The sequence below is a fragment of the Ustilaginoidea virens genome, chromosome 1 (genome assembly GCF_000687475.1).
Source record: "Ustilaginoidea virens chromosome 1, complete sequence".
In the NCBI taxonomy this organism is placed as follows: domain Eukaryota; kingdom Fungi; phylum Ascomycota; class Sordariomycetes; order Hypocreales; family Clavicipitaceae; genus Ustilaginoidea; species Ustilaginoidea virens.
Window position 1 is genome coordinate 7,292,767 of NC_057316.1, and position 27,382 is coordinate 7,320,148.

At 53.8% G+C, this 27,382-nt stretch overlaps 10 protein-coding genes across 10 annotated transcripts; 7 read left to right on the forward strand and 3 right to left on the reverse strand.

The window, feature by feature from the left end:
* Positions 1–14: 14 nt before the first annotated feature.
* Positions 15–3,538, forward strand: UV8b_01742 (uncharacterized protein; the record flags this gene model as incomplete). Its single annotated transcript, XM_043139240.1, has 3 exons — positions 15–1,565; positions 1,629–2,703; positions 2,799–3,538. The coding sequence occupies 3 exons, from the start codon at positions 15–17 to the stop codon at positions 3,536–3,538; spliced, it is 3,366 nt and encodes a 1,121-aa protein (XP_042995174.1).
* A 730-nt stretch (positions 3,539–4,268) lies between these two features.
* On the forward strand, positions 4,269–5,459 carry UV8b_01743 (uncharacterized protein; the record flags this gene model as incomplete). Its single annotated transcript, XM_043139241.1, has 4 exons — positions 4,269–4,335; positions 4,406–4,504; positions 4,625–4,995; positions 5,070–5,459. The coding sequence occupies 4 exons, from the start codon at positions 4,269–4,271 to the stop codon at positions 5,457–5,459; spliced, it is 927 nt and encodes a 308-aa protein (XP_042995175.1).
* A 4,239-nt stretch (positions 5,460–9,698) lies between these two features.
* On the forward strand, positions 9,699–10,619 carry UV8b_01744 (uncharacterized protein; the record flags this gene model as incomplete). The annotated part of the gene is made up of 1 exon (XM_043139242.1): positions 9,699–10,619. One exon carries the CDS (start codon positions 9,699–9,701, stop codon positions 10,617–10,619), a length of 921 nt encoding a protein of 306 aa, XP_042995176.1.
* A 1,279-nt stretch (positions 10,620–11,898) lies between these two features.
* On the reverse strand, positions 11,899–14,449 carry UV8b_01745 (uncharacterized protein; the record flags this gene model as incomplete). Its single annotated transcript, XM_043139243.1, has 7 exons — positions 11,899–11,932; positions 11,999–12,030; positions 12,083–12,156; positions 12,224–12,535; positions 12,614–13,464; positions 13,537–13,846; positions 13,909–14,449. The coding sequence occupies 7 exons, from the start codon at positions 14,447–14,449 to the stop codon at positions 11,899–11,901; spliced, it is 2,154 nt and encodes a 717-aa protein (XP_042995177.1).
* Positions 14,450–16,659: 2,210 nt separating this feature from the next.
* Positions 16,660–18,109, forward strand: UV8b_01746 (uncharacterized protein; the record flags this gene model as incomplete). Its single annotated transcript, XM_043139244.1, has 5 exons — positions 16,660–16,677; positions 16,743–16,784; positions 16,855–16,969; positions 17,050–17,660; positions 17,729–18,109. 5 exons carry the CDS (start codon positions 16,660–16,662, stop codon positions 18,107–18,109), a joined length of 1,167 nt encoding a protein of 388 aa, XP_042995178.1.
* Positions 18,110–19,508: 1,399 nt separating this feature from the next.
* Positions 19,509–19,824, reverse strand: UV8b_01747 (uncharacterized protein; the record flags this gene model as incomplete). Its single annotated transcript, XM_043139245.1, has 2 exons — positions 19,509–19,736; positions 19,783–19,824. 2 exons carry the CDS (start codon positions 19,822–19,824, stop codon positions 19,509–19,511), a joined length of 270 nt encoding a protein of 89 aa, XP_042995179.1.
* A 1,478-nt stretch (positions 19,825–21,302) lies between these two features.
* On the forward strand, positions 21,303–21,641 carry UV8b_01748 (uncharacterized protein; the record flags this gene model as incomplete). Its single annotated transcript, XM_043139246.1, has 2 exons — positions 21,303–21,492; positions 21,610–21,641. 2 exons carry the CDS (start codon positions 21,303–21,305, stop codon positions 21,639–21,641), a joined length of 222 nt encoding a protein of 73 aa, XP_042995180.1.
* Positions 21,642–22,193: 552 nt separating this feature from the next.
* UV8b_01749 (uncharacterized protein) lies at positions 22,194–23,710 on the forward strand (the record flags this gene model as incomplete). Its single annotated transcript, XM_043139247.1, has 6 exons — positions 22,194–22,225; positions 22,319–22,391; positions 22,462–22,670; positions 22,739–22,875; positions 22,939–23,102; positions 23,177–23,710. 6 exons carry the CDS (start codon positions 22,194–22,196, stop codon positions 23,708–23,710), a joined length of 1,149 nt encoding a protein of 382 aa, XP_042995181.1.
* Positions 23,711–24,330: 620 nt separating this feature from the next.
* Positions 24,331–25,023, forward strand: UV8b_01750 (uncharacterized protein; the record flags this gene model as incomplete). The annotated part of the gene is made up of 1 exon (XM_043139248.1): positions 24,331–25,023. The coding sequence occupies one exon, from the start codon at positions 24,331–24,333 to the stop codon at positions 25,021–25,023; it is 693 nt and encodes a 230-aa protein (XP_042995182.1).
* Positions 25,024–26,430: 1,407 nt separating this feature from the next.
* UV8b_01751 (uncharacterized protein) lies at positions 26,431–27,362 on the reverse strand (the record flags this gene model as incomplete). The annotated part of the gene is made up of 2 exons (XM_043139249.1): positions 26,431–26,911; positions 27,043–27,362. 2 exons carry the CDS (start codon positions 27,360–27,362, stop codon positions 26,431–26,433), a joined length of 801 nt encoding a protein of 266 aa, XP_042995183.1.
* Positions 27,363–27,382: the final 20 nt, after the last annotated feature.

A 27,382-nucleotide genomic window follows, 5' to 3' on the forward strand; every position in this document is an offset into this window, starting at 1 on the left:
GCGGCAGCAGAACCATGTCGCAAGACGAACCAATGGCGGCGGTAATGGACTCCACCTTTGAATACCTCCAGGTGCAAACCCCCCAGCTGCACCCCTCCAATCCAGACGACGGCACTAGCCATGCCAGTTCCTCACGTTCCTTCGGCCAAGGCGGTTCTGTCTCAAACTCAACCTTAGTCTCGACATCATTGGGCATCTCGGACCCTTCGTTACTGCCCTCTCCGAGGTCGTCGTTTGACTTCACATGGGCACCGGGGCTTCACACAGCGAGACCATCGCGGCTCGGTGCCAGGCCACCTCGGTCTTTCAGTTCGGGTAGTTCGCCATCGACCTGCAAGTCGTCGTTTCACAGTCACGGCACACGGCAGCGTCAGTCGGTGGGACATCGACGTGGGACTAGCACATTGAACCTTTCTTGTGCGACGACCGGCTCTCCGTCTTCCTCAATCTCGAACCCTTGCAACTCGTCGCCGGTCCCCAACGCCATTGACACTGCAGCTTGGCCTACCGCTCAGCTGGGCACCAGCTCCAACTCCAGTCCTACTGGCGCCAACTTTGTCATTTCGGCGTCGTCGTCGCCGACCAGATTATCACCCAGAACGACAAAGCAGCCGCCGCCGCCGCCGCCGCCGCCGCCGCCCGGCAGGATGCCTCCGTCCAGACCAGCTAAACGGTCAGCCGATGGCGGCGGAATCAGCGACGACGACACTGCTGCCCTCGGCGGCGGGAAATCGAAACAAGCCAGATCCGACCGCGGGCCTGAGGACTTCTCCTCCGTCGTCAAGAATCGCCTTCAGTCGTATTCCCGCACCGGCCAAGCTTGCGACAGATGCAAGGTCAGAAAGATTCGATGCGATGCCCTGGCCGAGGGCTGCTCGCACTGCATCAACTTGAACCTCGAGTGTTACGTCACGGACCGCGTGACTGGACGCACGGAACGTAGAGGCTACCTGCAACAATTGGAGCGGGAGAAGAACAGCATGCTCACACATATCCGAGATCTCGAGCGACTCTGCGCCGAGAGAGGAGTCCAAGTTAAACCCTGGCAACAAACTGCCCCTTCCGCGCAGTCCCCTTCAGAACCCGGTGCCGGTGAGCTGCCAGGTTCGACCTGTGGAGGCTCAAAGTTGACGGACGGTTGGTCGCGATATGGAGCTTTGTGGATTAAATATGCGTCAACTTCGCAACCAGCAGACGCCACCATTAGGCCCAGAATTCCGCAAAGGGAGTGGCAATCCCGTCCTGATCAGATCTGCTGGGGCGTCGTGGGTGACGACGCCCCCTTCAGTTCCCTCAAAGGCACAACCCTCACCCTTCTAGGTACCACAATTGAAACTACCTCATTTGATGCTCCAGACATTGATGAGCCGGCGGCTGGTGTTGACTCCTCAATGCCCTTGTACAACAAATCCATGCTGGCTTTCCTGCGATCCTCCATGGGCGTGAACCCTGTCGTTCAGGCTGAGCTGCCCTCCCGTGAAAATGCCTTCATGTACGCTGAGTGGTACTTTATTTCCGTCGCCTGCTTCCTCCCGTTGCTGCACAAGCCGACCTTTTTCAAACTGGTGAGCAGTAGCTGCTGCTTCTAAGAGATTCTCAGTAGTTTTCGCTAACTAGTGCATGCCCAGTTGACCAGAATTTATGACGAACCCGACTTTAAGCCGACGGTATCTCAGACAGTAGTGGTGCACATGGTATTCGCAAACATCCTGTTCCAATTTGCAGTGCGAAATAGCCAAACCTTGGAGCAGCGCAACACCTTCAACGACATTTCTAACAAGCATTATCATTTCGCTCTCAGCAAAATGTATGATATACTTTCTACCCCGGGCTTTGAAGCGTTGCAAGCCCTCATCCTCATGGCCTCCCACGCCAGAGCGTTTCCTAAACCAGGATGTGGATCAATCTCGGTCAATATAGCTTTGCATCGGGCACTCGAATTGGGCCTCAATCGCAGGACGAAGAATGCGGGTGAGCCAACTGACCTGCAAAACGAGCTGCGCAAACGAGCATGGTGGTGCATCATGACTGTCGTTGTCGCCATCTATGGCAAACGAGGCTACCCGATGCCGGTTTCCGTCCAGGACTTTGATGTGGATTTTCTGGAGCCTGTTGCCGATGAACTGCTCTCTGATGATGGTGTCGATAGATCGAGGACACTACCTTGTCCTTATGAAATGGCAATCTGCGGCCACAAGATTATACCCACTGTCATGGAAATGTATGCAAACCTGTACAGCGTTCGGAGAGATCAGAGCAACTACAAGACTGTTGTTGCTGCTCTAGAGTCCCAGGTAGAACAATGGGAGGCTCAGCTTCCGGATTCGATGCGGCTCAAAGGTCACAAAGCGCTCGACCCGGGAATGGTCGGACCCCTGTTCGCCCGATGCTGCTTACTCGAACTACGCCTGCACATACGACATCCATCTTTGGCCATGACGAATGATAGGGCCATGATTGCGGAAAATACTCGAATCTGCGAAGAAATGGCCCGGGAATACCTCCAAACCGTCGAGCTCCTGAGCAAGATGAAAGCACTGGACACAACGTGGTATCAACTTTCGTATTACTGCGTTGCCATCCTGTCCATGTTGTTCCCGCGATGGGAGAGAAGGTTCGAAATTACGCAAGAAGAAATCGCAACACTTAGAGGAGAGATGGATCGATGGATGGACATTATCAAGGAGATGAGTTCGCTGCTAGGTAAGTGACGGGACACAACCAAGAAGTCCGCTCCTTCAGCCGAATTGGTGCCAAGAGTGTGGCCAATGTGCTAATGGGTGACGCCAAATCTTCAGGATGCGGTATGGGCATAGGCAAACAAATTTCCCAGCTGATTGATCGAACGATGGCTTGGATCGAGTACGACATGAAGAACAAGAACATGAAGCATTCCTCCCAAGGACCAGCAGACTTTAAGCAAGAGCAGAGCCAGCTGTTGCAGTCGGCCTTACCGCAGCCAGGGCCGGGACGACAAGCACTGAACCAATCATCATCCTATCCCACTGCTCCCGGCCAACATGCGCCCATTTCTTCAGCAGGGTCCTCGCACAGAGATGGTCAAGCCGAGGCCTTCTACCAGACAGGCGCTTCCAATAATAGCTCACAGGCTGCATTCACTTCAGTGGCGTATGTCAATCAGCAAACCCCGGCGACGGCCCATGCTGCAGTGCCTTATCAACACGAGCAGCCTGGGCTATTCTACCCCCCCACAGCAACCACCGTAGCGCCTGCTCAGTCACCTCTACCTGCGCAACACGATGCGGTCGTCCACTATGGCCAGCCTCTTGGCCAGCAAGCTCCCGATGAGGTGTGGAGATCCTCCTGGCAAGATTGGAGTGCTGCGATTGCTGAGAGTCAAGCGCGACTGAGCGCAAACGCGTTGCTGACCCTGGGTGGTGGCAATGCAGGACGCAACCCAGTCATAGCACCCGTCATGACGGACAGCAGCATGCCGCATAACGGCAATCAGGTAGCCATGGTGCTGCAGCCAGCACAGTGGCCGTTGGTCATGTTTGAACAACCACCCCAGGAATGAGGAGCAATATGCTCTTGCGGACGTGTTTCTCCTGGTGGAGGATGGGAATACTGGCGTTTTTTTTTTGCTTCCTTTCTTTCTTTCTTTTTTTTTTTTTTTTTGGCGCCAAGGTTTCATTCCCTCGCTATTCATTTGATATCGTGTCAATATGCATTAGAGCTGATTTTCCGTCACCACAGTACGCACTGAGCGGATGGCGTATGAGCGGCGACGGGAGCAAAGCAGATTATGGAGGCCAAGGACGCCCTTCTGCTCCATTGTATTTAGTTGTTTTGATGTGTAGAGTGTACATACTGTCAGAGGACAAATCATAGAAACTAAATTCCTTGCGGCGCACATGTCGCCGTTGACGTTGAAGCGGCACCAGGCGTAGAAGTCCAAAAGTCTAGCAGTCTCGAACTCGGGAACAACTGGGGGCGCGTGGAATTAATTTCCGGCACCACGCACGGAAACCAAGCTGATGAACTTTGGGCTCATTTGCTAATTAGCCGCATTTTAACCGAGTCAGAAACGGGTCCCAAGCTCACCAACTTGCGAGCAACACAAGTCTGCCGTCGTCAACATGCTGCATCTCGGAAGCAAGGACCAAACGCGCAGCGCTTCATTTCCATCGCATACGCCCGCCCAAAACAACCATCGTGCTCATCCCCTCCCCGCGGGCCCGGAAAACTCACCCCCTTTCCCACGGCACTGCGCCAGCTGGGCCTGAGCCCGCGCGTCCACAGCCAGCATGGGGCAAAAGAAGCGTGGCCATCCCGATGTCGAGGAGGTCCTGGCACGTCCTTGGTGCTACTACTGTGCGTACTGACCGGGTTCCTTGGGTGTCGCGAAAGTGCGAATCTGAATTGACAATGCGGGGAACTGCAGGCGAGCGCGATTTCGAGGACCTGAAGCTGCTCATTTCGCACCAAAAAGCAAAGCACTTCAAATGCGACCGGTGCGGGCGGCGGCTCAACACGGCCGGAGGTAAGGGGGGCTCGCGTGCGGCACGCGCCGACGCACTCTTTGCTGCGAGGTTTTGCTGCGAGGTTTTTGCTGGGGGGGGGGGGGAGCGGTGCGGCAGCTGGGCTGACGTTGCGAACCCAGGTCTCTCTGTGCATCTGAACCAGGTGCACAAGGAAACGCTCAGCCAGGTCGAAAATGCGCTGCCCAACCGGCAGGGGCTCGAGGTTGAAATCTTTGGCATGGAGGGGATTCCCCAGGAGGCTCTCGATCAGCACCGCAACCGAATCATCCAGAACTTCTATCAGGCCCAGGAGGACCGCCGAATCGCCACCGGCAACCCGGCTTCCGGGCAGGCGATGCCGCGAAAGAAGATCAAGATGGAGGCGTCGGAGGACCTGCTGAAGCGATTGGCCGAGTTTAGGGCGCAGAAGAAGGCCGGCGTGGGCAATCCTGGCGCCGAGGCAGCAGCAGCAGCAGCAGATGCTCCCGCCCCTGCTGCACCAACACTACCTGTGCGTTCACGCCGCCCATCGATCGTTCCAACGCAGCTGCAAAACCCCGTTCTTGCTAATTCGATTCGACGCAGGGCAATCAGCAACAAGCTGCGGTGCAGTCGGCTTACGCCGGTCAACCGTCGTACGGCTTCTCAGCTACCGAGTCTCTACCAGCCCGGCCGCCCGGCGCCGGCCTCGGCTCGACCGCCCTTCCGCAAAGACCCCCGCAAGGAGCCGGGCACTGGCCCCAGCAGGCCGTTGCAGCAGCCGGACAAGGCGACGATATTGATCAGCTGATCCGCATGGCAGAAGCAGGTGTCAGACCCGCCCAGCCCCAAGAGGCCGAGGAGACGTCGGAGAAGAAGGGCAAGAGGGAAAAGGACAAGAAGGGAAGAATGGTCTACGACGATGCCGAGTTTAGCCCTGAGGAGAGAATGGCTGTGCTGCCCCGGTATGCCTTTGTTGCGGAAGTCGGTGCCTAGGAGCCTGTAAATCGTGGCCGAGGGTTGGAAGCTGGCTTTTGAGCACCGCCGCACCATTGGTTTCTGTGTCGTGTCTTTGATTCCGTCTTCTGGGCGTCCGGTTGTGTATATGGTATGTAGGATGATATGGTGAAAACGGCCCCTACGCTAAACAAGGCGGGCGATTGAAACACCATCCCCGGTACTGTGACGACTGACATGAAGCACGACACTCATGGATGAAGGAGGCTTGCCACGCCTTGCGTTTCGTCTCAATCGAGCAGACTTCACCCTGGGGTGGACTACTGCTGACGGACATGCGGATTATGATTGTACATGCGACGCGGTTTGACGGCTTACTGCCGCGCAGGATGAAGTATGCCCAAAGCAATCAAAGCAGCGGTTACCAAGAGCCAGCAGGCCACAACTCGCACGGTATCGTCGAAAGAGGGGAAAGAGTGAAGTTGACAATGTGCCCAATTGAGTTTGAGTTGTGTAGGCGCGCGCACGGGTTGCAACCAACAAGACGCGACGCCACAACCAACAAGTGCGGCTCGTGCCGTTCATTGTTGGCATTTCCAGACTGCCATGTGTGAAACCGGCCATGCTTCAGCTCACTGATGGGCCCCATTGGGTGCAGCCGTTGGGGGTGACCCGGCAGCAGCTCCAGGGTCAGGGTCGGCTCTCGGGCATCGTAGGCTCGACATCAAACAACGTGTGCATCGCTCGTCTTGCGTGGAAGCAAGGTGAGTGCCAACTAGAAGGACTGGAATCTGGAATCAGCATCCAAGATGGGGCCGAGGTGGGTGGCCCGCACCGATTGACTACTACGCAACATGTCTAGGCTTGGTTGCATGTGGCCGGTACACTGTGGAGGGTGTCGCCGCTTCCTGCGCGCGGAGACGTGCAAAGCATATACATATATATATATATATATATATGCATACACATACCTTCAGCCAGGGCAGAGTATGTTTACCAAGGTGTCAAACAGCACGCCTAGTTTTGCTTCATCACCTCGTCTGTGTAAAGCACTGTAGAAGATTCATGATGCCCGACTACAAAAGACGCTGGATTTCAAAGTCAAGGACGAGTGGTCTCGTCGAAATGACGAAATGCAAGCTTGGCTCTAGGGTACTGGATAATCTGAGTTGCTGGAAGTGGAGGTGCCAACGGTTGCCCTTGCCGTGATCCTGCAAGTCCTGCCTGCCTGACTACAGTACAAGGAAACCCGCGGAAACATACTGTACGTGAATTGCCCTCACACAACATGCAACCTGCTACATAAAGTATGTACAGTAGCACGCACCAAGAGCCATCCGCCTACATGGCTTTCTCGACCGCCAGAAACGTCCCCGGCATCGAGGACCACATCCTACATACGTCATGCTAGGCTGCGTAAATCGGCATAACCCTTAACCCTTACAAGCACACGCAAAGAATTGCCGCCAGATGGTTGGTATCCTCGGACAGGCCGCCTCGAATAACTCTTCACCCCCGCCAAGAAGGCTAGTGTAGCAGGGGGATGGGAGGAACAGAGGCGGGAATGCACTCCCGCCCCGGCCGCGCCACGAGTGGTCAACTTTCCGCCAGAGGAGTTCGGCAGCACCTTGGGCGTCTGCGACTTCCCGCTACTGCACATGCTTGCAGCGGCACTGGCGGCCGGAACAGTAGCGGACGGACGGGGGAGCGCGGAAAGGGGCCCGGGCACGGAGGACCGGAAGGGGGACATTTAGAAACCCGGAACTTGGGTACCGTATACATGTCGATGCTAGCCGACGCGCTGAATGTACCGGCATCGTAGGAGGCGCAAAGCTGTGGTAGCCCTGGGCCCTGCCTTCTTTTACTGCCTTACTTTACCGTCCTGTTATGCCGCAAAAATTGTGATGCAATACTTCTATATTAATATTTGAAGTTCAACATTCTTCCGTGATGCGCTCACCGCCTGTTTATAAAGTTCTGCTTTCTTTTGAAGAGTATGCTGCAAACCTATCAAGAAATGCACTAACCTTAATTTTTAAGCTAATGGCATTATACCAAATCTCTAGACTAATAAATCAAATGTGAAGACTAATTATATTACGAGCCCAAGGAATAATAGCTATGTACGTAGTGATTATAGTGGCTCAGCACCTCTGGCGTCTTACATATTAAAGAGGCAAAGCTAGAAGGCACAGCTCTATGCACTTGCGCCGGCGCACGCATGCTTCCAGGTTGAAGGAAGCGAAACTTTACGCCCGGCTGGACCCACCTTTCTGTCTCTCTCTTCCTGTCTCCTTTTTTTTTTTTTTTTTTTTTGGAAAGAAAGACAACATCTGAGCCCGACTCGGGCTAGTTGCCCAATGTACCCTTGTCGTGTCTTACGCCAAGTGCTAGCAAGTCCCAGCTCGTCCTTGGTCAAGGACGCGAAGCCGGCAAGCAAGAAAGGGGCCGAGCATGCAGCATTACTAATAATATTGACTCGACCAGCCGGGGAAGAGGGTGGGAGGAGCTTGTCAACCGACCTTTGCCCCCCCTTGTCATCCGACCCCCATAATATGTAACTTAACTGACATGACCAATACAGAGATACGCTAACAAGTAGTAGTGGTTCCTTAAGTCTATGGTAGCTACTAGACTATAAGTACCTTTTTATATCTCTTTCTATATGAAGAGACTTATTTTACTTTTTTTCTAGGTGCCTTTGCCTAAGAACCTAATAAAAAAGTGAAAAAAAGTACTTTTATATATATCTTTCTATATAAAGTGACCAGCCCTATTTATCTCTAATAAACTAATTATATTAAGTATATAGACTACAGCAATGGTCAGGTCAGTTAAGTTATTCACTCTGTTCACGGGCCCCGTAACCAGACGAACAACTCCCGTATAGAGAGGGTCAATGACCAGGATCGGGGCGTCGCTAAGCCATAAAGAAAAAGCTTCGGCAAGTTCGGATCCTCAAAATGGACGAGGCCGACGACGGCACTAAGACATGACGACAAGGGGGACTAACTAACTAGTGTTTCCGCAGATCCTGGCCTCAGCAATCACAGCGCAAAGGTTGCTGCAGGCATCTCGGCTTCTTCTGCCCCGTGGTCGCGCACTGCCAGTCCGGTCAAGGAGCCGTTAAAACATGCGCGTAGAATAATAGCTTTCGGGCCGATTCCGCGACTTCGCATCCGGCGACGAAGTAGAAACGTGCCCGCAAATACACGGCGCAGCAGGGCCTCATCTCCCTGGCTGGCGGCGCAACGCGGACGGAGGCGACCCAGGCGTCGAGCTGGCGCCAGCCGCCGCCGTTAGCGCACAAGGCCGCTCAAGCCGTCGCTAAAGGCCGTGCCGCGGTATGGAGACGGGGTCGACGCTTGACGTCATAGCCGCCACTAGGCTGGACCAGCTGGGCACAGCTGAAAAAAAGAAAAAAAAAAAAAGCAAAAAAAACACAAAGCCCTCCAGTGCGCACTCGGGAAGTTCGTTTCGCCGGTGCCGGGATCACCCAGCCAGAGGGCGCATCGACAAACTCGCGCCCTTTGGGCTAGCTAGCCGGGACGATGGCGGAGCCGGCACGCGGGCACAGCCAGTTTTTTTGCTATTGTTATTAAATACGCGCGGGAATACGAGACGCGCCCTCGCCTTTCTTCGCCGGGCGAACAAATTTCCACAAATACGAGCCAGGGCAACGTGGGCCGCGAGCCCGGGAAAAAAAGGGGGGGCGGCCCCTTGGCGGCCGCCCCTATCTAGCAACGCCTAAAGCAGCACAACGGGCAACGGGGCCTCGACGGATGATCGGGCTGGGGGAGTTTCTTCTTCCACAGGGTGGGACGGGGACGCTCCAGGTCTTGGGGACGAACGAACCAAGGCTTGGCGCTACGCTGCCTCCACCTACATTTTGGCGGGAATTCGAATACGAAATCGGCCACAATTGCCCAACCCCGGCCAAGCTCCATGCCACGAGAATCCCGGCCAATGTCTAAGCGTCGCGGGATCGCCTTGGTTTTTTTTTTTTTGCCTCCTTTTTTTTTTCTTTTTTTTTCTGCCCCCCTCCAACCCCCGGGCTGGCCAGCAACGGCTGGTTCGCTGCGGTATAAGAAGAGCGGCTGCATCGTGTCCTTCCGAGATTCAGAAGCCTCATCCTCATCCTCACAACAGTTTCTCTTGCTTGATTTTGCATCCTTTTTGCCTTTTTCGTACCCCCGACCTCTCGTTCTCTCGTTTCGAACTTGATTTCTGCAAGCAAAAAAAAAAAAGCGTCCTTCGTTCTCCGCCACATCAAGCAAGATGAACTCTGTCAAAGCAGTCATCCTCGGCTCGGCCGTCGCCAGCGCTTCCGCCTTTGTTGGCCGCGGCATGAACATCACGACGACTCCTACCGTCCCCGGCACCGTCTGGACCACCGAGGTTGTCACCGCCCTTACCACCTACTGCCCCGAGGCTGGCGTCGTCACCGTCGGCAACAAGACCTACACCGTCACCGAAGCCACCACCCTGACCATCACCGACTGCCCCTGCACCGTCCACAAGCCCGTTCCCACCGGCACCCCAGACTGCCCCAAGAAGTGCAGCGACGAGTGGACCGCCTGCAGGGTGAAGCCAGGTGCCAACATGGCCTCGTGCGCCAGCGACTACGCCAACTGCGTCGGCTTCGTGCCCACCAACTCCGCGGGCGCCGTCACCACCGCCACCACCTGCGCCTCCGGCCCCGCTCCCACCGGCCCCGCTCCCACCGGCACCACCCCTGACCAGGACTGCCCTGCCAAGTGCCTGGCCGCCATGAACGACTGCAAGAGCAAGCCCGGCGCCAACATGTCCTTCTGCACCTCCGAGTACGTCAAGTGCGTCGGCTTCATGCCCACTGCCCCCAACGGCGCCGTCGGCATCGCCACCGTCTGCTCCGGCCCCGCGCCCACCGGTCCTGCTCCCACTGGCGCCAGCCCCCCTGCCCAGGATTGCGCTGCCAAGTGCCTGTCCGCCATGAACGACTGCAAGAGCAAGCCCGGTGCCAACATGTCCTTCTGCACCTCCGAGTACGTCAAGTGCGTCGGCTTCATGCCCACTGCCCCCAACGGCGCCGTCGGCATCGCCACCGCCTGCGCCACCGCCACCCCCACCACTACCGGCCCTCCCGTCGTCACTGCCGCGGCCGGACGCGCTGTTCCTGGCGTGGCTCTGCTTGCCCTGGGTGCCGTCGCCCTTCTGTAAAGTCACGAGACTGGGATGAGATTACGGAAACTTTGTTATTTTTCTTCGCCGGCAGCAATTAGCATATAGAGGTTAGCATTAATGTTTATTCAAAAACGTTTTCCTTCGTCAGGGCTACATGTCTGGTTTGGCAACTTTTGCGTGAATTGTTCAATAATTTGTGTGGACTGCACCCTGTTTGGTTTTGCAGTGGGGGGTGCGTCAGCATTTCGTCGGATTGTTTCGAGACAGAGCGTTGCTGTATATCAAATCACCGAGTCGAGTCAATGCGTTAACTAGTCCCTCGTATGCAATCAATAGCCCCCGTTGCCTTCTGTTCCTTCCCGCGCCGCGTACCCGGTTTTAGTGTGAGTCGTAAGGGGCTAAGCCCCCGGCCTAGTAAGCCCGTTCCCAGCCAGTCATTACGCGCCCAGAATGAGCCAGGCACCCCTACTTACGTGTCATTACTTCATGTTTCATGCCAAGCACTTCAGGAAGCTGAGCCACGGGAGCAAAATCATGCCAACCAGTATCCACCCACGCCAGAAGTTAGTGTAGTGGCCCAAGCGACACGGAGCATCGGCCTCATCTCCGCAAAGAACGCGATGCCGAGTATGGCCTGCCTCACGAACCATGCAGACGGGGCGTCATCACAAGCCTCTTCCCAAACAGGTCACATTTCGCCTGAGTGATGGGCATGTGACGTTGGATGGAGGACTTTGAGCCTGATTAACGTGTCCTCTCTGCCGCGAGGCGCGAGGGCTGGGATTCCAAAGCACCATGTTCGCCAACTCGTTCAAGTTGCAAGCACTGGCCCCTCCGTGTAATCGACTTCTCTGGATGCTTGACCCGACGTCTACCAAGTATAACCTACTGTGAAAAACTTGCCCGAAACGTTGACCGAGCCCCGAGTTTCAGGAACATCCCCTTCAAGCAAGCCACCCAACTGCTTTGCCAAAACGGAGCTCAGATAATGGAGAGCTGGAGAAGGGTAGCGTTCAACGGCAGACTTTGACACAAACTACAAGGAAAATATATGCCTGAGAGTTTCATAAAACTGCCATTTCCACCAACACATATCACTACACGGCGCTACTCTGATGAACCTGCAAATGACACTCAACAACCCTAAAACTTGTTTGGTCGACTTGGTGACATTTGAGCAGCGTAGTGAATTAACAGCCTCCTCCTCCTCCGCAACCACCGCCACCGCCTCCTCCACAACCTCCTCCTCCTCCTCCTCCTCCTCCTCCTCCCCCTTCTCCACCACCACCACCACCTGCGCAACCTCCGCCTGCAACTATTGCGCAGATAGCCCCCGAAGTGCCGTCAGCCTTGGAAAAAGAAAAAGTTAGCATCGTGTGTATCCATTCATGCATTGGGACGACAAAAACACATACAGCACTACCGCCTCCGCTGCCACAGGCACCTGCTGCGATACCCCCTCCACAACTTCCAGCAGCACAAGCTCCCCATTCTCCTACATGACTATAGCACGGATCCGACCCGTAGTACATGCCGGGAGAAATGTAGATTGGAAACATGGCCGGTGAGTACACTGGAGAAAAAAAACGTCAGCTCATATGCGGAGGTGAATCTGTCTCCCTCAGTCAGACTTTCCATACTAAAGTAAGCGTAGCCCCAGTGATTGTAGTACTCATCACGCGGCGGAAGCTTTCGGCCCTTCCTCGCCGCCCTTTTCTGGGCCTTGTGGTAGTTTTGATTCAGCCGGGCCTCTTGTGTGGCGCGTATGGCGGAAAGTACACTTTGGCCTCGCTCGTCAGCACATCTCACAGCGTTGTGGGCTGATATATGCGCCGACTTGTCGGGGGGGCAGAGGTTTGCTTGGCCGGACTGATAAAACTTGTCAATATGCTTGCTTCCCTTTGATGACCCGAACAATGAAGCTATGGACGAGGTGTGGGATGCTCGGATTGCTGGGGACACAAGTCAGTCAGTCAAATGCTCTGGAAGGCAAGGAAACAAGCCGGGATAGGCAAGCAAGTCTCTCTCACATTCACAGTACCAGCAAGTGCATTCGCTGTACAGCTCATGAAACTCCTCTTGGTACGTTTTTGAAGTCCATTGAAAAGCGTCATTCAGTTTCGTCTCCTCAATCTTATCATCGTGGTCGATGAATTTGTTCGTCAACGACGTGGTGTATGAGTAATACGACGGCGGGATAAGCTGGTGCGAGTGCCAGGCCAAATCCACGTCCAATGTCGGAACTGCAATCTTGGTCGGGTGCCTCTGCATGAGCCGCAAAAAGTTGATGTATTTCTTGTTCAGGCGGTTCATTGTATCTCTAAGAGAGGGACTGTGCAGCCAGTCCAGCTTGACCATCTTGTCGATAAAGACACCTTGTCGCATCACGGCTCCGCATAGGTCGAGCGCAAAGGGCGAAAAGTTTTCCCAGTACCCGCTCATCATCTTTCGGATGCAGGTTTTGGCTTTGGGGGCCATGGTGTATCGTGCACCCCATCGGTAGGTGTGCCCATTGATGCGGTTTATACGTGCAGGATCCCTGACGACATCCTCGACCATCTTCTTGACGGAGTTCATGGTGGGGTTTTTGTGGGCGTTGAAGATTTCCTGGATCTGAATACGCAGATCAAGCTTCAGCATGCGGTTTGGGAAAGTTCTCGGGTAGGAATATCCTTCCCCCCCTGTTGGAACGACTTCAGGCATCCCGCTTATGGGGTCGAGTACTGTACCAGGCATGGGTGCAGATCGACTGAGTAGTAAAGCGGCGTCTTGTACGAATTTACGGGCAGAAAGAGCTTCTTTGCAAATGTTGTTTTTACATGCCACGCAAAGGTAGCTCAAGCTGCCGTCTCCATAACCAATCCCAGTGAGGTCAGTTGGACTATATGTAACAAGATGTTAGTAACTGGCTACGGGTGACTTTGGGAGGCCACTCATGTAAAGCCCGACATACCCATCCAACGGACAACTTTCTTCGAGCTTGCTGCAGGTCGTCCACGGAATATGATTAGGCGCACGGCAATAAGGACAGTGGATACTCTTGGTCATGGGATCGTCCGTGTTCTCCCAGCTACGTCCGGTAGCCTGCGTCCACCGCTGCTTGGCAGATGTCGATACGTTGTAATCGAACTGTGTGTCGATGGCGGCGTTGACAAGATGCCACGGCATGCCGCGTTCCCAAAGTCCCTTAAGGCTAGCTCTCATGGTATCTTCCAGAAAAGCTCGAGGATTCAGCATGTGGGAGTGAAAAACCATCAATACGTCTGAGAGTGTTAGTCTTGTACACGTACAACTTCAAAGTCCAACGTCAGACTATGAAACATACCCAAAGGGGGTAGTGCGAATTCGCTCGACCCTTTTGCGTTCTCCGAAATGACGGGAAAGCCAGCATATAGAGGCGCGCTCGGATCCGACATGATATCTTCGGTCAGCGCATTCCAGCCTTGCAAGCTCTTCCACCAAGCTTCATATCGATCAACAGCTCGGGCTACGAAAAGGGCCCATCTCTTTTCGCGAATCTTGCTCAGGGCGAATTTGATTTTTTCAGTTTCCTCAAGCTCGCGAGGGTGGTCGACGTAGGTGTTTACCAAATGCGCTATATCTACGCCGTTGGTAGCACGACTATCGTACAAGTCGAAAAGACCATCAGTGTAGCCTACGTCTTCTTTCATCGCATGAAGCGCATGGAGGAGTTTCAAGTGTGCGATACAGACATCTGGGTCAAGCTTTCCGTCGCTAATATGCTCGCTTATGGAGAGGTTGTTGAATGCTTCTGTGGCATCCATGTCCGGTGCTTGAGAAGGGTTTGCAGTGCCGTGGCTCGAGTATGCGGGTGGCGATGAGCCAATGCTGCCGTTGCTTGTCATGATGCACAAGATTTGAAGTGCGAGGCGTCAAGAGAAGCTGCCATGTCGCGCTTGCTGCGTTTGTCGCGGAGACGATCAAGTATTATTTAAAGGCTCAAGCCAGACCACGGCAGCACAGCAGTAATGTGTGTGTGACCTCTTCCACTGAAGCAAACAATGGCCTGGGTGGGGTTCAAAAGTTATTTGCGGCTGAGAGGCAAACAGGCAACGTTGGCGACGAGGCTAACTGGCAAGAATGAGGTATATCTGCAGTAAGTGACTTGGATGCAAAGGTAATGTGAGGGTGGTTTCGCGGCAGCTGGTGAGTCGCGACATGACGGCGGTTATGACCTTTGAACGCAGGCGAATGCGGGCGAATGCAGGCGAATGCATGCAGCAGTGACGACCGACACGCGAGTCTGAAGGTGCTAGGGAGGAAAGCAGCCTGCAGATATGCCTTACGAAACGTAACACTCGCAGGCTACCTACACGCAGGTACCTAGATTTCCTGTGGCCTAAAATAGAGTAATTCCAGATGACGTCTGCTGCAGAGCTAATTTGTACGGAGGGTATCATCAGTGACGCTATCAACACCCCTGGCGGTCTCGGAACTGCAAAATCGCCCGACAAGCTAAGCAAGGCGAGTTCTGCCTTGTCGGGCGCATTGCTGCGATGTACCGTAATTGGTCCTAACTTGGCAACGATTGTCAACAAAACATTAAAAAGTCAAATTCAAGGCATTACTGAAAGCTCGACAACGGTTTCGACATGCTCGATAACATCAAATGACATCGGGACCTGACCCTGATAAAACTTGATGAGGCTCCTCAGGTCCGTCATGCCAACCCAACCAGCTGGCGAGGAAAGCGGGTCGGTACGAAAGAGTCTGCGCACGGTCCACAGAGATGGGACACCGCACTGTCGCACTGTGGCCGGACAGTCACTAAAGGTGCCAAACTCAGCCCGGTCATAGTGTTTGCGCAGCCTCAAAGCATGAAATTATTGGCCTCCTTCAGCCGTCGCCACATCGACACATCCATCAGGTCCGTCAGGTCGCTCAGGTCCATCACGCATCGCATCATCCATCCTTTTTTCTTGGGATGACCAGCCTTTCACTGCTTTGATTTGCAGTTTCGCGACACGCCAGCACAACCTAGGCGTCATGACAGGCAATGGCTGGACGGCGCCGACTTTTGACCCAATCAGGATCCTTGAAGCCCTAGCCTCAGCCCTGCAAAGGGTTGCTGGCCCCTGCACCGCCCGCGCTCAACTACCCTTCTCGACAACTCGACGTGATTCCTTCCCATGGCTTTCCTACAAATGACAAGAGTAGGCCACAAGGTTTATTTCTGCACGCCTTGATGGTACTAGCATCGCGAAACCGACTCGTCGTCGGGGCTCCGAGCATGCTTTTCTCAACCTCTTGCTCGCCTTCATCCCCGTCCTGCTCTTCGCCTTTGACCATCTGCGTCATTACGCCTTGGACGGCTGCGTACGAGCTCGCTCTTCATTGCACCTCGAACCTCCAAGACGTGGCGCTCCGTGTTGGACTCTTGGCTCATTTTTTTTTACGCGAAGCATTGCCACTAGTGCGGAGAGCCCGCCGTCGACTTTGAAAGGAATAATGGGCCCCTAGTGTGAGCCCATTCCTCCAAAGGGGGCGGTGTTTATTATTATGTGACACGTAATTCGGCGCATTAGCAGCGGAGGCACGAGACTAGACTTTATTACTGGACTGGATGAACCCGCGCCGGCGCAGTCTTGTGTCTCGTTTATGATGTTCTTCTACCGCTCGTTTATTATCGACTTGCATGTTGCGCCGAGCATCGTGAGCCCTCGTCGTTTCTCGTACTGCTGCTGCTGTGCTTTTCTTTCTTTCTTTCTTTCTTTTTTTTTTCTTTTCCCCCTTTCTTTTCTTTCTCCTCTTGCTTCTTACTTTTTTTTTTCTTTTTTCTTTTTTAAAATAAAGACTCAACAGCGAGCGAGCTTGAGTTTTCGATTCAACTCTTGCAGAGTCGAATCACCGAATTGCTATCGATCAGCAACAGTCGTTCGAGGAGTTGCTCCGTACTCTACGATACTGTGATTATTTGCCTCTGCTTGCTTCAACATTGCCATCTGTTGCTCGCTTGCCATACATCCATCGATTGCTTTCTCGCCATCGGCGGGGGGTTCAAATCATGCATGCCCAATCAGTTCTCGCTGGTCTTTTGGCCGCGTTCCCCCGAGTAATGGGCATGAAATACCTGGTAGGTTCTTGAATACCGCTGCATCTGCCCACGATCGCTGCTTCAGTCAGCTGATACCCGGCAAGGGGGTGGCCATGGCAGGAATTGACTTTGGGTGCGACATTGACGTAAGTATCCCACGGTCATGTCTATTCTCACCGTCCGCACACATGTTCATGAACCATCTGTTGCATTTAGGGTTCTTGCCCAACGAAAAACGTCAAAATACCGCTCCTCTCGTTTGGCGGGCCGGACTCAGCCGGCCAAATGAGACACTTTGTTCTGGACGACGGCATGAACACATTCCGGCTGTGTAAGTTGCTCAACGAGCTAGCGCCCATTTCAGCGCCGAGATCATCGTGCAGCGCTCTAACGCATCCGCCGCTTCCATAGCAATGACGTGGCAGTACATCACAGCCGGACAAGTGGCAGGAGGTCTCGACAAGGAGAACTGGGGGAATTTCGCAAAGCTGGTTCAAGCGTGCCTAGACACCGGGGCGTATTGCATGCTGGACCTTCACAACTTTGCGCGGTACAACGGAATCATCGGACAAGGCGGACCCAGCAACGACGTCTTTGCCGGCCTCTGGAGACAGATCGCGACGTATTACGCTACGGAGGACAGGATCATTTTTGGGTTGATGAACGAACCACACGACCTGGACATTAAGTTCTGGGCCCAGAGCTGCCAAGCTGCCGTCACGGCCATCCGAAACGCCGGCGCTACTTCGCAAATCATCCTGCTGCCCGGGACAAACTTTGCCAGCGCGGAAACGTTCGTATCCACCGGCAGCGCGGAAGCTCTCGCCGCCATCACCAACCCGGACGGATCGACCGACAACCTGATGCTCGACCTGCACAAGTATCTCGACATCAACAACTCGGGCTCGCACAGCGAGTGCACCACCAACAACGTGGCCGGCTTCAAGACCATCTCCGACTGGTTGAGGAAGAACAACCGGCTGGCCATGGTTTCCGAAACAGGCGCATCCATGGATCCGTCGGTACGTTTGCCTGATTGGCGAAAAATAGAACGCACCGGTTGTGCTCTCGCGCATGCTAACCTGCAAAGTGTATGACCAAATTCTGCGAGCAAAACGAGTTCATCGCCAAAAACGACGACGTCATTGTCGGTTTCGTCGGCTGGGGCGCAGGCGGCTTTGACAACACCTACATCCTCACACTGGCGCCCGAGTGGACGGGCGACGGCTGGACAGACAACAAGCTGATGAAGCAGTGCATCCTTGCGCCGTTTGGCAAAGCTACGATATCCGCTTCTCCCGCCGGCAACACGAATGCACCCGCCGTGCCGCAATCCGAACCCGCTGGGACGACCAACAACAACAGCAAACAAGGTGCGGCGCCCAAGAAGGATAATGGTGCCGGCCGAGCTGCAATCTCTGGACTCGGTGTTCTATTAGCGAGCATGGCGGCCATGATTTTGTTGCATTAGGCGGCTTGAAAGGGCGGCCAGCGTCTGGCTAGGCAAACGGCCCTGTCGCCTAGAGGAAATGAAGCCCAAGGACCCCTGTGGATACTTTCATTGTGTCTTTTTTTTTTTTTTTGAGAGATGGAGTGGCCAACTTGGCGTATACCCCTGCATTTGGTGTTGTTGGCCCCTGGTATGACATGGACATGATGGCGGACGAGAAATGTTGGGTTAAAGATGCAACGGACATTGGTCGACGTAGTATAGACCTGTAATGTAATCTTTAATTGCACGGTGCCCAGTCGATGCCCCGGGATGTCGCGCAAGATGACTTGACCCTTGCGTCGTCCCTGATTGAACCAGCCGTGGATTAGTACGATGCTAATTGCTTCATTTGTTGGCCTACGATAACCGTGCTTGCCGCGTTTTACGTTTGGATTAAGTTTTACGGAGCCCATCCACTACTCCGTGCATCTGTTGAGACCCGCAACCTAGGTACTCATCAGAATTGGCCTCGGCGCGAATTAGGGCAGCAACAAGTCAACTCTGGATTACGATTACCGCCATGGATACCATGCTGGCATTGCTGACTGCTCACTTGGGCTTTTGAAAGATTGCCTAGATCGCCCACTACCACTGCCCTGGCCAGACCAGTTTCAAACCGGCAGTCCAAGTCAAGCGGCGGCAGGGCGATTGCGTCGTTGGAAAAGGATTCGCCTCTAGAGTCGCACGGCAAATGCGCGCTGGAGGCGTACAGCTTCGTACAGACAATCAGATACGGCAAACCAAGGCTTTGGTCTCGACTGTGTCATGTCAAGCTTTGCTGCAGAGTGGCCACCCACGCTGGACATGCGCCACGACTATCGTATAGTCTTTTTGTGATCCAAGTATCCCGGGTCCTTCAGGTATTCTGGGTTCCATGGCACTTGGTTTTCATCTTGGGGTTGTTAGCCCCAGGGGACCGAGGTGCTATCGATGGACGTCTTGACGACGGGTAGTGAACCATGACGAGGATGAGGCTGTAGAATGTATCATTTTTGTCGGCTGACAACGTGATTTCCTCGCGGCCAGGTTATGACTGGCGGGGATGGTGGCAGCCGTCATTAGTTTGCCGCTTTATGATTAGACCGGGCCCCTCCATTTCATCAGCAGTGCCTTGAAGATGCGTCGTGGCGGCCCCTGAGCCTAGGAATTGCAGCGGAGCATAGTCTTGCAGGATAGACGAGCATCGACGCTGCTTGTCGACGAGGCCGCCGCCCAGCATGGTAGAGACGAGGCGGAATCATACCATGTCCCAACGAGAAAAAAAGACGACGGAGTTGAATCGCGGGGCACAATTGCAATTGCCGCTGGCTGGCCGGTTGGATATTCCATTTCCACCGGGATGGCGGCTCGGAATCTATCGTGGAACTGACTTTGATGGTCACGAACGAACAATTCTTCGGTCTGGGTGAAAAAGCATTTTATTCTTCTTCTTCTTCTTCTCCTTCTTCTCCTTCTTCTCCTTCTTCTCCTTCTTCTCCTTCTTCTCCTTCTTCTTCTTTTTTTCTTCTTGGGATTCTTTTTGATATGTTTTCGTGTGTGTGCGCGCGTGTGGAAGAACATGAGAAGTATGAGGGACAGCACCTTGTCGGGGTCCGAGGCTGGCTGGCTGGCATCAATAAAGCCCCGTGTATCATGTAACCCTACGACCCTACCTGTATTTTTCCTTTGACCGCACGGCAAGGAAGCTGAAACATGGCTGCCTAGTCGGTTCCGTGACATGAATAGTAACGGCAGACGGCTTGGCTGAGACTTGTTCCGCCTGGTGGAGCAGTAATGCAGGAACCCACTTATAGCTCGCGAGACTTGGGCCCCGCCAGCTGACTACAGCAGGGTTCCTTGCTATCTGGTACTTATTAGTAAGTCCAGCGCTCTAGCAAGGATATCAGACGCGACTTATCGCCATGTCTTCAAGTGCACCAGACCAACAATCTGCCGTATTCACAACTCGACGAGCCCCACCAGACCGTTCCGGTGGTGGTTCTATTCTGCCGGAAACCTCCAGATTGTTTCAGCAGCCCTGTCAGAACCCTCGTCGGCACCAGGCCTGACGCAAAGTTCGTCGCGGGACCCGCCAGTTCCATCACGGTTGACATGACGGACTCGTGGCTCTGGCAGTACGGAGTACGGAGTATATGTAAGGGTAATGACAGGGGTATGCTCGGTAGTTCCCTAATGAGTGGTGGTGCATCGTGGCTGAAGCCCTGGCTGAAGCCCGCTGTATCGGCTGCATTCACGTTCTTCTCTGACAATAAAATAGGCAGACGTCAGTCGTGCTTTGCTCGTCATGTCTCGAGCTACACATCAGATATCAAATTCTTCGGATCAACAGAGCGCTCCAGATCCGGGAATAGCAATTGCCAGAGCAATTGCCAGCGGTGCGAAAGTCGCTCTTTTGAAGCCGTAGCAGCAAGCGAATCACCTGCCCGAGTGCCATGGTCCCTTTTCGCCCTCACAAGATACTGACGGCATGGTTTCTGGAACGTCTTTGAGGCGCGGTGTTGAAATGCGATGATGAAGGGAAAAGCGATGATTATTTTGAGCCATTTAAGAATGCAAAAAGAGAGGCAACGTTAGGTAGCTACCTAACCTACGTCCTTGTCTCTACGGAGGACTGCGGCCTGATATATGAGGCTGCCACAGGGCTCTCTAGATTTTCGAGTGACCAGACCTTACTATAGGGGCTACCTCAGATACCTACTGTGAAATGCAAAGCACAATGAAGCAAGAAAAGGAAGATGATGATGACTATCTACCTAGCAATCTAGGAAGAGGGGAGAAAATCACCATCTATATATCATGCATGATGCCTGATGTGTGAGGCTGCGACGTGACTCATAGGGCTTGCCAGCAAACACCTCGGCTACCCAAGATAAACAGCACACAGCAAAGACCACAAAGGCTGCTCAAACAGAGCATCAAACAGAGCCCTCAATACCTACCTGCCTATCCGTACTAAGCTAGCAAACGTGCTCCGCTAGTGAAACAACAGCGCTCAACAAAGGCAATACGACATTGGATTGCTCTGGCGTAAGCACGGAATACCAGGTAGGTACGGTTATTTCCAAGTTCTTTAAGTGGGCCGACGAGCTGGCCCGTCCTTTTTCTCGCTGGAATCGCGTTCGGATCCGTCAACTGTTGAAGAAGCATCTCGTGCAACTTGTCCATCAGCGAAATGGGCGACGACTCCAGCTTGAACAGGGGAGTGGCCATCACCGACCAAGAGCCTCTGGAACTCGTCCTCGACCAGGAGAGTCGTGGACAAGAGAGCCTCCCCACCCCACTGACGCATGACTCGGAAGACGACATTTTCCAACTTTTTGACTCGAAACTCTGGGTACTCTGGGGTCAAAATGCTGCTTCGGGTGGGTTGGAGCGGTTGACCCATCCTTGCTCATCGTTGACATACGATCCAGCCACAATTCAGAAGCCCCAACTGCTGGGCGCCTTTGTAAAACTCTTCATCTGACTGTGTCTTCTAGGTCCAACTCCCGGGGTTGGGGCTGAGCGGTGACGATAACTCGGCACCGACGGCCCCCGGTTCGATTTGAAGCTGCGGATAAACGGTCTGCTCATCTATTGTTCCTCGCCAGTGGCTGACAGCTTGACCGTGGGCCGGCAAAGGACAATCCTTGAGTTGCCGGCAAATGGCCGTTATTGACCAATTGAATGGTTTGCAGGGTGGCTTGCGTAGCGCTTGGCGGTTCCCAGTTCCTAACCAAGAGCTGCCTTCTCGAAAAGCCAACGGTATCGAACTTGCCCAATCGAGCTCCTGGGTGCCCTGCCAGGCCCAGGTGCTCCCGCAGCCATGGTGGGAGGGGTTTGCTGCCCGTCCGGGTTGAGCGCATCCGACTTTAAAGTTTTGTCTTGGTATGTAGCTTAGGTAGTTGGTTGGCGTGCATCTCCATTAATGCCAGGTGTAGTTGGGTTCCGCGATGTGGAGGTTGTCTCTTCCGTTTTCTGATTGTGCAGATAAAATAAACAAGGCTTTCCTCCCTATCGCCCAGCAATATCTGATCTTCTTCCTTGTTCCGCCACAGGCACTGATGTGTCCGAGATTTGCGTCATGTCCAATCTTGCCGTGGAATCCTGGTCCTGGTACGGCCTTACATGGCTGGTCGTGGCGACCCGAATGTTGGTCATGGTCCCCCCCCTCGAAGCCGGCAGTTCTTGAGCTGACAACGGCTATAGGACGTCGCAGATTCTGCTGAGGGGATCAGTAAAGAAGCTCAAGCTGGATGACTTTTTGATGCTCATCATCATGGTGCGCGACTACCTCGTATTTGTCAAATACTGCCAGCCCGGCTGACCAGAATACGTGCCCGACTTACTAGATGGCCGATACTGTCCTGATGGTCTCCATCAACATCATTTCCAACACCAACAGCAACTTGATCGATCCGGAACATCCAACGTCACTCTCTGCTGAAGATGTTGCAACCAGAGAATATGGTTCCAAGATGGTCCTGTTGGCGGAGCAGATGCAGTGCATCACCATTTGGCTGACCAAGACTTGTCTGCTGCTGATGTATCACCGGTTGACGTGCGTCCTTTGCAGCCATTCTTTGCCTGGCCTTGAAGCCGCGTTTCGATACTGATTTGCTTCTGTAGTATGGCTTTGAAAAACAACACGGCAGTCAAGTTTGTTGCCGGCTATGTTGCGCTTGGCTTCGTAGTCATGGAAAGCTTGTACCTAGGCGTTTGGTGCCGGCCCTTTAGTCAGTACTGGGCTGTCCCGCCCAACTCAAGTACGAGGGCAATCTCTCTTGTTTTGCTTGTTTGCCTCTTTTGCCGTCTGACGTTTCTTCCAGCGCAATGTTCGGCGGCCACGAACCATCTCATCACCAACGCGGTGCTCAACATCTCGTCTGACCTCATGATCATTCTCATTCCCATGCCTGTCTTCTTGCAATCCAGGCTTGCTTTGAAGAAGAAGCTCATCCTGACAGGAGTCTTTGCCCTTGGCGGATTCACTGTACGTGTGTTTTCAGTCGCACCTTCCGTTTGGCTTGTACCCTTCCTCGCTAAACAAAACTCGCCGTTTTCCAGATCCTCTCTGCCATCCTCAACAAGTTCTACAGCTTCAACGAACCCTTTGGATCCCAGTGGACTTTCTGGTACATCCGGGAATCATCCACCGCCATCATCGTGTCCAATCTTCCTCTCACCTGGCCTCTTTTCCGCCGACTATTCCACCTCCGATCCTTCATCAACAGCCAATACTCGTCAAAGAATCCAAGCGGATGCCCTAGCTCCACCGTGCACTCTCACACCGCTCCGGTGCGCAACCAATCCCAAGCTTGCAGCTACATCAAGCATGGCGACGCCAACGACAACGACGACGACGACGCCAAGGACTACGGCATCTCGTTGAAGATCTACCAACGCCACGATCTGAAAATCAGCTCTGAGCCCGCTGCGCCTACGTGCGAGGGACGCCAGTCGTACGTTGAAATGCTTCCCGACGGCCTTACCACTACAATCAAAGGCGGTGCTCCTCAATCCTTCTTACACGATGCGCATGATGTGGAAACGGCATCAGACAAGTCGTACCCGGCAGTCCAGGCGGCATCCACTGTATGACTTGTTTTCCTTTGAAATGAAAAGCTTGAGATTCCCCTTCCCACCCTCCCTTCTCTCTTCCGTCAATCGCTCTGCAGCGACTTTCTATATACGCTTTCGTCACTTGGCATGCGATACTTTTCGAAATTAGGATTGCGGGTAGGTAGATTGCAATGCTGATAGCATTGCACCTTGAAAGTGCCTCTTGGTTAATTGAAATATCTGATCGTTTGCTCTTTCTCTTCAATTGTCTCTTGTTGGATCTTTGGTCCATGTGCTAGATATGATGTCCGATGTAACATGTACATGGCCCGGAATATCAAACCGCTGGTACCCAAGGTGGCTTGCTCTTAAAGTCCGGGTTGCAACCCTCGACCTTCTCAATGGGGAAGGACGAGAAGATTCGAAACCCGAGCTAACCAGGGCCCCGGTTCGCTTAGCCTTGTTGACAGACGACCCGAGGCCGAGGCGGATGGCAGCGAACAAGCGCCACGTGAGAACTCGTCACATCTATATTCTTTTCCGCCGGTTATTGCTGACCAACTACCTGAACCGCCAACCACTACGAACTACACTACTGCATCGACACCAAATCTCGCCAACCATTGCAGCCAGGCCTCCGCTGACCTCCATTATCCACAATGGACATGAAACCAACCACTGACAGCGTCGTCCTGACACTATCCCTCGGCGCATCCATCCTGTACGCCCTCAACATTCGCTCACAGCCGTCCTTTTCGCGAACAATCTTCAAGACAGCCTCTACTGCGCTCCTCGCACTATTCGCCACTTCGTCTCGCCATTGGCAACTCACTCCCGCCCTGGCCCTCGGCTCCCTAGGCGATGCCTTTCTTGCGTATCCCGGGGACGATGCCTTTCTCCGCGGCCTGTCCAGCTTCCTCGTAGCGCACCTGTTCTACGTCTCCCTGTTCGCCGGCATCGGCAACGGTCCGAGCTTTATCCTCAACGACGGCCAAAGATCAGGTTTGGCGGGTGGCATGGCTCTCCTCGCACCGGCCATGAGCGCAGTGCTGCTGCCCAGGGTCGCGTCGTCGCTGAAGCTTCCCATAGCGGTGTACTCGACTGTTGTTCTGGCTGTGGTGCTGGCCGTTCTGACGGTTGATAACGCCCAGGTTGTTCTGGGGGCCGTGCTGTTTGCCATTTCCGACAGCGTGCTGGCGGCGGATGAATTTCTTGTGCCGAGAGATTCGGCGTGGAGAGGGCTTATGCAGTATTTCGTATGGGGATTTTATTACTCTGGTCAGTTGTTGATAGCTGGGGGGCTGGTGGATGATTGGGATTGGGTCAACCGGGTGCTTCTCCAAAGGATGTAGAGCCGAGGAGAGCGAGAATGTGAAGGTGGCTGAAGATTACATGCCGGATGGACCTGCCAGCACTCTGCAGGGCACCCATGATCACGGAAACAGCTGCTCCTGTCACGATGCAGGCTCGTTTTGGCCAAACATGCTCTGATTTTCGAAACTCAAGCCATCCTTTCGTGTGGTGTCCAGAACCGACCCCGCGTCGGGAAGTGGTGCCGGCAAACAATCCAAGGTACTCCGTAGTAAATTTCAAATCCATCCCTAGACCTGCGTGCAATTTACGTGATCAAGTACCAAACCAATCTCTTCTCCCAGCATTTCATTTTACGGATTCGTAGCCCGGCTTAGGTCGGACCTCCCAGGCCCAAGATCAGCCAATGATTCAGATCGTGAGTATACTGGCTGATGATATTCATACAGCGGCCATGGGATTCGATAGAGAAACTGCCCGGGTCATCATCTCCTGAACTCACCGCTGCAAGTCAACCCCCAGTTCTTAGGCCTTCAACTGAGAGCACGACGATGATATGCGCCCACGGGGAAAGAAATGAAAAGGCACCGCTGAAACCAGAAGCGTTCACCAAGATGTTGAAGGAGCTGGCAACTTAAACTTTGGCCAGCAAGGGAAGACTGGCTGTAGTTGTAGTTCAGCGGGAGCGAGTTTTCCAGCAGCACCATTATTTCGGCACGTCCTTTCGTCAACTCCGAGCGACTGGCTCTATATTGACTCATATTGAAGGTGATGAAATTAAATGTATCATGGGCTTATAGTGCTTCGATCTCTATACGGCTAGACTGCATGTGCAAGTTGCCGATACTGCGCGGGTCGGTACTGCAAGGTTGGGGATCGCCTCCTGTCGCCTGCTCACTGTTTGTGTACTTTTGTCCGAACGCTTTTTCTCCTTCACCCCGTATCATGTCGATTTATTCGCCATTTAATCAAACGAAACTTGAAGCAACTCCACCATATCCCGGTACCAGCCAGCCTGAGCAATGCCCATTAATCAAAAGATTGATTCAGGCGGCTGAGTTTGAAAAGACTGTAGCTGCGTATTTCCGAACCCAGGTTGTGATTCATTCATTGTATATACCAGACGCGTAATGCTTCAATTTTAGAGCATTCTGGGCTCCAGGAAAGCTTTCTCCGTATCGCCTGCCATACTGCTAATGTTCAGAGAGAGAGAGAGAGAGAAACGGGAAGCACCGCCTTTTCGGGGCTTGACCCGAGTTACAGTCTTCCTACTCGCATGCCTGACAGCGGATCCACCGAGGCTGCATGAGGCATGCCCAAAATACAAAAGAACGTTTCATCAGCATTCACAGCACAGGATACAGGAACCCATTTTCACCATGAAGTCATTGCAACCTGGATTTTTCCAATCTTGACCCTACCCCTTTGCCCATGTGCAAGCCGTTTGCTTAGCGGACAGTGTATCCACCATCAATGATAATATCCGCCCCGGTAGTGTAAGTACTGGCATCGGAAATGAGGTACACATAGGCGCCCTTGAGCTCCTTGGCCAATCCATTGCGGCCGAGAGGAATCATGGAACGCCACAACTCCTGGGTCTGGGGGTCGATAAAGTCGGAGAGGCCAGTGTCGATGTACCCAGGAGAAATGGAGTTGACACGGGCAAAGTCTCGCCACTCGTTGGCCAGCGACCGTGCCATGTGGATGCAGCCAGCCTTTGCGACGTTGTATGACGTCTGCTCTTGAGGGTAGTTGGCAATGTGGCCCGACATGGAGGCGGTGATGACAAACGAGCCGCTGCCCTGCTTCTTGAAGTGAGCGCCGACTGCCTTGGCGCAGTATGCGGTGCCGTTGAGGTCGATCTGGATGACTTTGTCCCAGGCGGCGGCGGGGGCTTCAATGACACCCGCATCTGCCGTGGCGCCAGCGCTGGAAAAAAAGAAAAAAAAAAAAAAAGAGAAAGAGAGAAAGAGAGAGAGAGAGTTCGAGGTTAATAAATCAAGTACATGGTTTCGGGGGACTCGGGGGAGCAGAGCCTGAAATACAGCGACGAGACTTACTTGGCAATAAAGCCGTCAATCCGGCCAAAGTCGGCGACAATGGCGTTGATGCACTTCTCCACTTCATTGTAGTCAACGACATTCAGCTTGTAGGCCTTGACCTTGACGCCATAGTCCTTGGTCAGCTCCTCGACATTCTTTTCGGCGCCCTCCTTTCGTGAGGAGTAAGTAATGGCAACGTCGGCACCCATTTCGGCGCAGCCACGCGCGGCTTCGATGCCCATACCGCGGGGGCCCGAGGCACCGGTGACGACGACGACCTTGCCCTTGAGGCTGAAGAGGTCGGTGAGACGGTCGGCTTTGGGGACAGAGACGGGCATTTTGAATAGCTGTAGTGATG